This window comes from Myzus persicae, unplaced genomic scaffold (genome assembly GCF_001856785.1).
Source record: "Myzus persicae strain clone G006 unplaced genomic scaffold, MPER_G0061.0, whole genome shotgun sequence".
Lineage (NCBI taxonomy): Eukaryota > Metazoa > Arthropoda > Insecta > Hemiptera > Aphididae > Myzus > Myzus persicae.
In genome coordinates, this window is record NW_019104471.1 from 1 (window position 1) to 12154 (window position 12154).

Here is a 12154-nt window from a genome sequence, read left to right on the forward strand (position 1 = left end):
TACATAGCTGCAAAGCCATATCTGGAGAGCAGACGCCATATCGAGGAACTTCTTTCTTCATCTAAACCCGAACTGAAAAAATCGAGATATTTTATAAAAATTACTTGAGTAGAATGAAATATGTGAGTAAATTTTTATTTTTGCCTTACACATTTCTCTTTTGTTCAATGAAATTATTAGAATTGTGAATCGCCTTCGACGAATGACGACGATCGGCTTTTGCCATAGATGATAGATATTATAATATAATATGTTGTTATCAGTTTTCGAGTTTTTGAATTCTTTGGATGACACGATCCATTTTTTATTTCAGATTCCGAAACAGAATATCATTCGGAGTGTTTAAATACATACAATTCAGAACACGGAATTCTGCGTATAGGCCATTTAGATACACTACTGTCGTGAGTCCATTTTTTTGTCCGGCATCTCAAAATATTGTTTTTCGTCTTAACGGTTAAACTATAACTTAATATAAAACTCTAGAAGTGTCGAGACTTGAAAGAAATTCAAAATTAGTCAGAAATTTACTGAAGTAATAAAAAAATGGATACCTACTTTAGTTGTGCCTATAATATTCTCTCTGGGCTATAATAGTGTGCAGTCACCGATATATTTGCTAAAAAATTGTGTGATTATATTATTCTACTACACTATATACAGCCGTGTAGGCTGACCTAACTAAGGCTTTCACATAAAGGCAAGTGACGGGGGAAAAAAACCTTATGACAAAGTCAAAAAATGTATCGCTTCCCTCGTACCTACCTATAATTATTGTTTTATTTGAAAACGTACCCTACAAATGAAGTACCTACAAGTATAGTTTATTCTTTGCAGAGGTCGCTGTGGATATTTCTTAAAATAGGTATTTTTTTTTTTAAATCATGAACATTTTAGGTTTGTTAGTTAGGTAGGTACACATGAATTTACTAGACCAATTGGAATTAGGCCAAAAAAGTTGTTAAATTACGTAAATAATAAGTCACATGTCACATATCTTATGAAAACAAAGATGAATAGAATATAAGTTGACTATTTGAAACAAAGGAAATCTAGGTTTGTAGTGTAATAATGAAAAAGTTCTAACTTGTAAGTGGTATGAACTATAAACAATATTGACAGTTGACAAGAGATGCATACTTACTCTTTTATATACCAATGACAATACTATGCTGATATAGTAACACAACTACACAAGATCCAAGTGAGATACATTTCCAATAACATTAAGATGTAACAATTAATGCTGAATACGGTTTAATGCTTTAAATTATATATACAACAACAATTATTTGTAATATGTTTTGTTTTAAAGGCAGTTTCCAAAACGTACATATATTAATATCACTATATCAGTTGTAAAAGTTTTCAAACCTATAAGTCATATAAAAGTTAAAAATTGTATTTACTTGTTAAAATCTGTGTATATTTTATGTATAAGGGAATAAGTACATTAGTAACACGATATAGACACATAAATAATGGATAAATTATTAAAAAATTGTGATTTTATATCTGTATTAAAAAAAAAAATGTACAGCTGAAATTGAAAATATAATTTTATATATTTTTTGGTTAATGTTTGTCATTCAATACAAGCAAAAAAAAAAAACATTTAATTGTAGATAAATTAACAAAATATAACTTAAGATGTATGAACTGAAGAATACATTGTTGTGTAGTCAAGATAGGACATGTTTACTTTGATGAACTGATTCAGTGAATCATTTGATCATAAAAATCATAAGTCAACTTGTTCATTTGTTTGTGACCCCCAAAAAGTTAAATTTGTGGAATCATTAATCAAATCTTCGATGAGTTGTTTCTTATCATAATTATACAAAATTAAATCAAATCACTTAATTCTAGTTCAAACATTAATATAAGTCTTAAGTTAGTAAACTAGGTTTAAATACAAAATAATTATTTGTAAGAATGGAAATATCCATTATCCAAGTAGTCACTATTTCCATTTTTTCGTTTTAATAGAAGAAATTTCAATTAAAATAATGTAAATTAAATTATTTTGTTGGCATATCAAAACGATAATAAATAAAAATCATCTAGGTACATCCTAAATAGAGTTAAGTAAAAAGTAATAATATTACCCCACAAACTATGTACAGTAATTAAAGATAATACATTTATCAATAGAATAATATGGACAACTTGCTGGACAGTGAAATGATATAATTTAATCTTAAGTCGGGTAAATCAATCACCCAGGGCAATTTTATTTAAAAATAAATATTTTAGCAAATTGAAAATGGAAATTGATTTCTTAAATAATATTTTAAGAATTTTATAGTTTATTTTATTGTTTATATCTATGAATAAGAAAAATTGCAATTAACTTAATTATAATATAAAAATATTAAGTTCAAAATAATACAAAATTTGTTTGTTATTTTTTTAAAAATGTTTTATTTGTAATATTTATTTATTTATTTGTGGGATTATTGTATAAGTTAGTTTTATAAAGTAGGAAGTTTTTGTACATCAACTGTCTCGAGTAGCTGAAGTTAATTGTTGTTAATGAGATGAATACCTTTATCTAACTTGAAGACAAATATTTCCAAAAAAAATAAACAGATGTCATTTGAATACTTGGCTTAAAGAAAATAAAACCAAAACTCTATTGGTAGCATATATTTTATCAAAAACAGTAATTGACTTTGATATAAATGTAAGTTAATAAGTATAAATCATCAATGTTTTTTTTATTTTTATTTTTGCTACCTTTATTTAGCTAAACAAGTAAATAAACAATAAATAAAATATTTCTAAATATTAATTTTTAGCCATTGGTAAATTTAAAAGTACTTGCAGTGCTTGGATTATTTTATTTAGCTGTATTGGATCAGCACCATCTAATACATTAACTTAACACCATTACAAAACAGTGTTAATTTTTGAACAGCAGATACATTATATTTTAATGATATTTAAGCAAAATCTTCAGCTTAACACTTTTCTTCATTCAAATATTATCATATATGGTATCCGGAATTTGTCTCCTAAAACTAAATCCCCAAGAATATTGTTCATGTGCTGGCCATGGCTCTAAAAAATTGGTATAAAAATGAACAGAAGACCCATTTGAACTGAAAACCACAAAATTCTATATTAATTTTATAGTCTTCAAAAGGAAATTCATAGAATTTTAACAAATAAAAAAACCTACATTATATTACATAGTATATTGTGTTCTTTTTTTTAATTATTTTTTTCTTCCTTGTTTACCTACATTGGGTTATACCAGAAGTTAATTTATAAGTCCACTTTTAAACGCTGTACCAATTACAGTGATAACGCAGTCGATCTAGAGAACAAGATTATTAAATTTGATAAACCTATCTATATTGGTAATTATACTTAACATTTTTGTGTTCAACATTTACTTACACGTTTATTAAATTTTGATTAGGATTTTGTGTGCTTGATATTTCCAAGACAAAAATGTATGACTATCACTATAATGCGATGCAGAGACACTATATGGGGACAAGATTAGGTTTATGTATACTGATCAGTGTTGTAAAAAAATACTTTTAAAAAGTATTTGAGTAATTACTCAAATACTTATAAAATAAAGTATTTAAAATACCACCCAAATACTATCTATAGTGAAGTATTTGAAATAATTTTCAAATACAAAACAAAAAAATCAATTTAATTCTGAATCATTCATAATATATTATATTAATCGAACATTTGAGTGTTGCATTTTAAGAACATTATTTGTTCAAAATGCTGATCCATCATATTTGATCTTTTTTTTGTTATTGTTGCACCACCACTACTAAAAACTCTCTCTACTGATGCACTGCTAGGTAGTGGAATGTTGTACTTCACAAATATCTGAAAACTAAGTACAAATGTTTTTGTAATATTACTACTAATAGTACAAGAAGTTTTCAACTAATCTTACTTTTTGGATAGTGGGTAAATTATGCAAACATTCTAAATTCTTTGTTGGAGATGTGCCCAAATATCTATATCTATCACTAACTGTTGATTTTTCCTCTCGGGAATTTTGTGACCAGGTAAAAAAAGTAGATTAATTATCATTCATTTGGTTACCTTCTACATCATTATTGTCATTATCACTGGTATGTAAGTCATAACAGGCACTTTTTAAATATTCTGGGACCAATTATTTTTTTATATCATTTTTAATCTATGATTTTTTTAAAAGTGGGTGGAAGACTGCAGCAGTAATTAAAAATGTGTCTATCAAATAATTGGAAATTCTTGTTTTCATACCTAAAAAACAAAAAAAATATCAATAGTTTATTTAGCTCATGAGTATATAAATGTAGGCATTACACAGAAATACAAATATAAATAATAGATCAGCTGATTAATATGTTACATTATACATCAGTAAGACTGTTAGAACTAAGAGATACTATATATTTACTACTTAGTAAATAGTATTTACCAATAAAGTAATCCAAAAACAGCTAAAATGGAAAGAAATTAAATGTGTACAATTTAAGTACTTGGCTAAATAAGATTAATGTATTTAAAAAATATCAATTATTACATACCAAGAAGTATGGCAGTCACCAGAAGTTTCAAATAATTAGATACTGTTTGATCACTTGTCATTAATTCATATTTATAAATTAATTCTTCAATTGTAGGTAGAAGTTGACCAAAGTACAAGTTAGTATCACCCTGAAGTAAATCCAAGCTTATTGAAATTGGCCCCATAATTGTTTGATATTGACTCATGAAATAAATATCACTTCTATTAAATTTGAAAATATTGTTCATAAAAAATATAGATAAAATAATTAATAGTTTTTTAAGATTTACAATTTACCTGTCAATAGCCAATGTGTCCATAATTATTCTAAACTTAAGTTCATTATTTTAAATTTATTTAATAAGCAGCACCACTGCATCATACAGTGAATTCCAATGTGTCTCGTTGGGTGTAATTAAATAAACAACAAGATTTTGTTTAAATAAATCAGCTGACTTAGTTGAGTGACCTTGTTTATTCCACAAAGCAGTAAACTTGGCAAAAGTGCTTCGTGACTGTTTTTTGTATGCAAGATTAGACAAAGCTTTTTTAGAGTCCTAGAAAAAACAAGTCATACAAATAAATTATTTTATTTTGTATTTAATTTGTACAAATTTGTAATAAATAATAAAAAATTAAGCAAACATAATTAATTGATATTTAAAATTGAAATTTAAGCATAGATAATAGAAAATAGTTAATGCCAATCATATTCATACTTATATCTTAGAATACTTTTTTTCATATATTTTTATCATTTAAATTGAAAGAATGTATTACAACTCATACAAATTTGATTATGAGTATTAAGTGTTAAACCTACTACCTAATAGTTTTGTCCTGATCACTATAGGTACTTACTCAAAATATATTCTTTTCGATAAAAATATTTTTAGTATTTTATAATTTAACTATATTAGGTTATCTACTTAAATAAATGTTTAATTACCATTGTTGATATTAAATTTATTGTGTGTGCGCAACATCAATGGTGTTTTGGTAACGCATATGGCAAATCATGGTCTTCATCATTTAGAATGTAGAATGCGTTGATTTCTTCTAAATCATTAACAACCGTATCATTCACTAGCAATGTATCAGTATATAGTCATGTAGTCATGTAAATATCAACTACTTTAGTTGATGCTGCAACTAAAAACTGTTTAGTAAAACAAAAAATAAAAATAAACAATACACATTCTTACTTTAACTAGTTAATTTTTTGTTGTTCAAAAAATCTTCTAAAACTGGTTGTTTTGTCTGGTTATTTTTATTTGATTGTTTTAAAGAACTACCAGTATTATGCTTCAATGATCCATCATTGCATCTCTTTGAAGAGTTTTTGTTCGCTGCATTATCAATGTGATCATTTTTCTTTAATATAGTTGGATGTTGTCTGAATAAAATGAATTAATATTATCTTTTACAGTTTTACTTAACATTATAAGTTTTAACAAATAATTTACATTTTTTAATCAGTGGCACAACTGGGATTTATTTTTGAGCTGGGTGGGGGTTATTTATTTAATTTTATTTCATATACACCAGAATACTGAGACTGGGCTCCTCTGAGATGACTCGTGTAGGAGCCCAGAAAAATACATAATATACCTAGAATAATAAGATCTGTGATACATCTTAAGCACTTGAAATTTGACTTTTAAAAAGCTGTGCGCCACTGTTTATGATGTATTTTTCAATTTTTGTAATATATTAGGTATTTGTGTGGTATTTAAAATTAATTTAACACACAAAATATTAGATGGATCAACTGGCATAGGCAGGTATGAAATTAACATTGTACTTACACTTAAATGTTTTCTTATATTAGAGTTTGAACGCGAATCCACCTTGTAACACTTAGTATCAAAACAACTTAAGCGCTTCACTTTCAGTTTCTTGTAAAAAAAATTATCCTCAATGACTCTACATACTTTAAAATATTTTTGATAATTTAGCCAGGGTAAAATCGGTTCTTCTGAATCTGCAACTTGATCGACTTCGGTTGAAGAATCACAATCACTCATTGTATTACAATTTAAAAAAATGTCAACAATGAAAACAAGAGTATACGGTTGATGCAATATAATTATTAACAATCTGTAGACTGTAGGAACGTCGAGCAGACAACAGCGAACACGATACGAATGATACGAACCCAAGTAATAAATAATAATTATTACAATAGCGTAAAACAGCGTAGGGAGGGCTATACATGCAATATTGTAATAGTATAACTGATTGTGCGGTAATGACCAATTGGAAATTGGTTATTCGTAGTCCGTACACACAAAAATAATATTATTTTCTAATAAAATTATGAAAATAAGATAATACCATGTTCCACATATTATTATGGTGCTATAATATTAATAGGCAATAGCCATATCCATTTATTTATAGCAGAATCAGTAATCAGTCAATATGTATGTTTTTTTTTTTTTTATATTATATTTATAGCTTTTAATTAAAAATAAGTCGTACCCGCATATTTTGTTGTCTCTGTACACAGTACACACCTACAACCGTACGAGTACGACATATCTAATGTTCATGTAATATTTCTCTATAATATATTATGTTGATAGGTACCGATTATTCGATTATTCTATTATTCTATAATCAATGGTACCGATAACGTACCGTTGCGATCTTCGTCGACGATAAAAGGACTAATTCAAATTTGGCATTGTATACATTGTCCGGCCATTGTACTATAACGCCCAATTAGACACTTTGACCCAACATATACATAATATTATAGATTATATTATATTTATAGGAATATATTTTAGTATATGTAATAATATTGTACAATAACAAAAAATAATAAGTGCTTATAAATTGATAACACATACACTTTTACATTTTATTTAAATTTTAAATACTAATTATAGATATAGTACCTACCCAAGTAGGACTACTAGGACTTTTACTGCCCGAAACCGTGATGACGGGCACACACACAAAAAATATAAAAACCTAAGACAAGTTGTTTTCTATAAAGTTTTTTTTTGATTTTTATATAATTATAAATATTAATTATGGTTTAAAAAAAAAGTAGTAATTTTATTATTGTTTGGTATATTTACTTAAAATGAGTTAAATGAAGAAAGGTGGTAAAAACGATAAAACAGTTTTATAATAAATATTAAATTTAAATAAGATTATGAATGTGTAGATTCTCAAAAAATATATTTTTCCCTCGCGTGAATAGAGTCCAAGTTACGCCTATGCCTTTGAGGGACTTGGTTCACTTTTACCTAAAGCACGTTGTAATACACAGAATAGGATCAAGCGTAAATAATGCACGATTGCACTTCCTACTGCATAGTGCATGTGCGATATTATATTATAATCTAACTTCGGACGGATCACTATTTTAATATTATAATGTTATATTTTAATAATAACACGGTCATCCGATCGCGGCCGGCAAAGAACGTGTAGTGTGGCCTTCAAAAATATGGTAACAAAAAAGCGAGGTCCGTCGCATGAGCAAGGAATGTCTCGTAGTAATATAATAATTTGTTTATCGTTTATGTAACCACTAACCATTATTTAAATAATTGAATGTAATATGTTGTATGTGTAACCAATATGTATCGTGATCCGCGGGCAGATATTAGGCTGACACCCTCGAATGAAACAAAACGCCCGGGATACATCAGAAGAATATATTGTATGACATTCAACAATTCAGGCAATGGTCGGATCGGCAAGCTGCCCAGGAAATCTCGGTGGGCCACTCAAAATATGGGCCAGTCATGAGTGTTAAGTGGTAACTTGTTCTTTTTATGATAATGAGAAATGAGTAAAAACATGAGTATAGAAATATATAATTTAATGAAACTCAGTGGGCCGATACCATGACTATCCTGTTACACCGTAACCGACTCGACAAAGGACGAAAACGCAACACGACAGTAGTATACCACTAAACCATGGTATACAAGATGAGTGGACGGAAAAAGACGGATTACTTGTCATTGCATAACAACGGCGTGCAAGAACACAGCGATACGGAAACGCAAACAAACGTGACATGCCACATACAAGATGATAAAATATATAAATTCGACAGTAACACTCAAGGCGGAACGTGCCACAACAAAATACGTATGCACATTGAAATTAAGATGACACTTACGGCTAAGGCGGACATGTAACAAAAACGGCCATACACCGTCAGCGTAATTAATAAAATAATTCGTGATGCTATAAAAAAAACGGCTGTCGCGACATAGTGACATGGCTGGCATTTGGACGCACACTTGGTCAAGGCAGAAGACGGGACATGACATGTGAACATATTATTATGCATCCAGTTGGCGCAGGACAGTGACCGGATGTACATAGTATATCATAATATTATATGACTATTATTAAAGTTAAAATGTGCACTTTCGGTTCATGCTCTTGTAGCGCTATCATCCGACATTTTTACCTCCATAATATTATGTACCTACATAGCAACAAATCGATACCCGATATGTGACAACATATATGTGCATTGACTATTGATTATGTTTTTATGTTGAACGATCAAGAAACATGTTCTTATATGATTTCATGAACAACAACAATGATTTTGGTTCTTTAGTTGTGATTTTTCCTAATGATTATATTATGTTCAAAGTTTCCTCCCGAAAACATTCCATTAAAAAAATTCTTTCTGTTTTAACACCTTTTATAGATAGTTCATAGTTATACCTATGATTTATTTTTATAACATTACATTTGTATATACCATATATAATTTCCAAGTAGTTTAATTTATTTATCCTTTATTAAATTTAAATAATGCAATTTATTAACCAGAAAATATATGTAATTGTTTCTAACTCAATCGTCTACCATAATGTATAGCTATTTTTTATAATGCTTGATACCTTGTTACTTCTGGTGTGGATGTATCCTATGAAACATAATAAACCAATTAATTCATAACACTTTTTAAAATTAAAATACTAAGAAAAATAGCTACCTAAGTCTTAAAAAAAATTGTTCTTGTTTATTTAGTCGTATTTATTGAAAGATTAAGTTTTTACAATTAATATAATAAATACACTTTACAAGTACAGGACCGTTAATATTTTTGTCTATAACAGCAGATTTTAGGAGCCCAATTTATTTCTATTATATTTCTAGTATATAATAACATAGGTATAGCCGATACTCAATTCAAAAATTAATGTATGTCTTTCCATTTTAGATTAAAGTTAGTTGGGTTATTGTGATATTTGTGGATTCGAATGATTACAGCGCAGTACCAACAAAGTGACAAGTTTAAAATGACACAAATAATCTAAAAAATAGTTGTGTACGGTTTTGTAAATGGCCATTTGGTCGAGTAACCCGCAGTACCTACTGACATTTATGATACCCTCGATCCAGAACCAACTTGGTTTGAGTATGGTATTAAAATAGTTTGTAGCAATAGAACATGGTATGTAAAATAAAATCTATTTAATAGTTTACAAAGTTTATATTTATTATTATTTTAAGTATGTAGATACCTATTCATAACGTAGTATGCTTATGGTATTATAGTAAATAACATGTATGTTATTTTTTAAAAAATATATACACTTTTTTAAAAATTAAATAAATTTACTTAAAAATGATTTTATTTTGTTGTCATTTTTTCTAATTTAAGAATTACCAACAACTTGGATAATTTTAAAAAAGGTGGCATCACGAGTTGAAAAAGAATCGGAAAATGAAGAGGTTCAATTGATGACCAAACGTAAACGTACAACACTTGATGTATCGGACAGTAGCAGTAATGAGGGTAATTAATGATTTCAATCTATCCTGATTATTAGAATAAGTTACTCAAGGTTAGGTCTAAAATTTAGAAAACTATGGGTTGTAATACTTATAAACTTAAACATGTTTGAAATTATTGTGTTTAGAATTTTAGTTCCTGCAGGGTACTGTATAGCAATAGCACCTTCATCAACTTCTACATTTAAGTTACCCAGTAATGAAAAGGCTGTACACTATACAGAGTATAAAACACCTTGATTGAAACAATGAACAAAACAACCAAATGAAACATTGAAAACATTATTATCGGATCAAATGAGTAAGCAATCATCTTCAGTGTATCAACTACCATACATTCAATCAAGTTTAAGTTATCAACCACCTCAAGATGAACAAGTAATTTTTAAATTTTTATAATTTCAGAGTACAACCTTAACTTAATACATTGAAGTTTAATATTTATAATTCATTTTACACATTTCACACAAATCATCTATCAAACAATTAAAACATGTTGTCATTATTTAAATATCAATAAATTATACTTAAATTTACACAAAATGCAAGTGCACAGAACACACCACAGCAATTATGTATCACTCCGAACACCAACACTTATGACACTATTATTTAACTTTAAATCAAATATTCTATTAAAAACAATCTTTTTAATATTTCTGTTTTTATTTAAAACTGAAACAATAACACCATTTATAAATGCTGCAGTTTTGACGCACATGTATAAGATCGGCACTCAGTATTCAGTAGTGTCCTAAGTAAATAAATAAATTAACAGACAGAATATAATATGAAGGACGAAGGGTTACCACGGTAAAAAAAATGCAGTCTAGTTGTGGAAAACTCCAAACTGCAATCCAACATTGATACGTTTTTATAAAAATTTAATTTGATTCAGTTCAATGTTATTTTTTAATTATTATTTCTTTAAAATTTAAAATCAGATTTGTCATCAAAAAGTCAATGTGTGGAGCTGCACACAGTCTTTGAGCGCAGTAAACACAAACGACAAATTGTCCGATCACGATTAATATTAAACAAAAATACGCTTATACTATTTACATCGTTGATGCTTTATTAAAGCTCAATATTTTAGACTATGCTCGAATTAAAGCGACGAGTGTGATGCGTCAATGTCAAATCAAGCGGCCGCTTAAGTGGTCCGGATGAGTCGCGCGGATCGGAGCAAGATCAGGAAAACAGCAATAATGTGGTGGCCGCGAACAACGACGCTTGCTCTATAGGAAGCACGTGCGGGTTACCGATTCTCACACATTTATTTCAACGATTTCGTACCAACCATTAACATCATGAGCAACCGAGCCATATCGTTTGAAATAATTTTTACGTTCGCTCCAACCCGCCGCCCCACGTATTGCGGCCACCAGTTATGGTATGGTGAGACGTAATTTCTGACAAATCACAGTCAATCAAATATTTAAAATCTGAAAATAAACTATGAAGACACACCGATAACAGTATGTTCGGATAACATTCAATCACTCAATAATATGGAAAAGTTCTTGTTCTGTTACATTAAAGTAGGCATACTCATACATACATATCAGCCACAAGCGTACAACCGTGAAAACCGAATCAAGGTAGGGCCGTTGTTGTGTGCAAAGTGATGGTCACCCGAACGACGACGTCAGCTCTATGAGAAGACCGTACGGCTACAGAAATATATTCTCGTAAGTTTATTTAAATGAATTTATACCCACAAATCACAATCATCCAAGAGCAACGACACACAGCTATAGATCAACAACTGCATGAGAAGATAAACACAATTTAGGACAAAATACAATGCTTCAACGAACAGTCCGTCGT

General features: G+C 28.7%; 1 protein-coding gene across 2 annotated transcripts; it reads right to left on the bottom strand.

Annotated features, from left to right (window-relative positions):
* Nucleotides 1-3676: 3676 nt before the first annotated feature.
* On the bottom strand, nucleotides 3677-5677 carry LOC111042401. Of its 2 annotated transcripts, XM_022326991.1 has the most exons (5): nucleotides 5484-5677; nucleotides 4832-5091; nucleotides 4554-4756; nucleotides 3932-4266; nucleotides 3677-3868 (listed from the first exon to the last, which is right to left on the bottom strand). In XM_022326991.1, the coding sequence occupies exons 2-4, from the start codon at nucleotides 4852-4854 to the stop codon at nucleotides 4181-4183; spliced, it is 312 nt and encodes a 103-aa protein (XP_022182683.1). In that variant the 5' UTR covers nucleotides 4855-5091; nucleotides 5484-5677; the 3' UTR covers nucleotides 3677-3868; nucleotides 3932-4180. The 2 variants fall into 2 exon arrangements, with proteins under 2 accessions (XP_022182683.1, XP_022182684.1); XM_022326992.1 differs by lacking the exon at nucleotides 5484-5677 and having other exon boundaries at nucleotides 4832-5146.
* Nucleotides 5678-12154: the final 6477 nt, after the last annotated feature.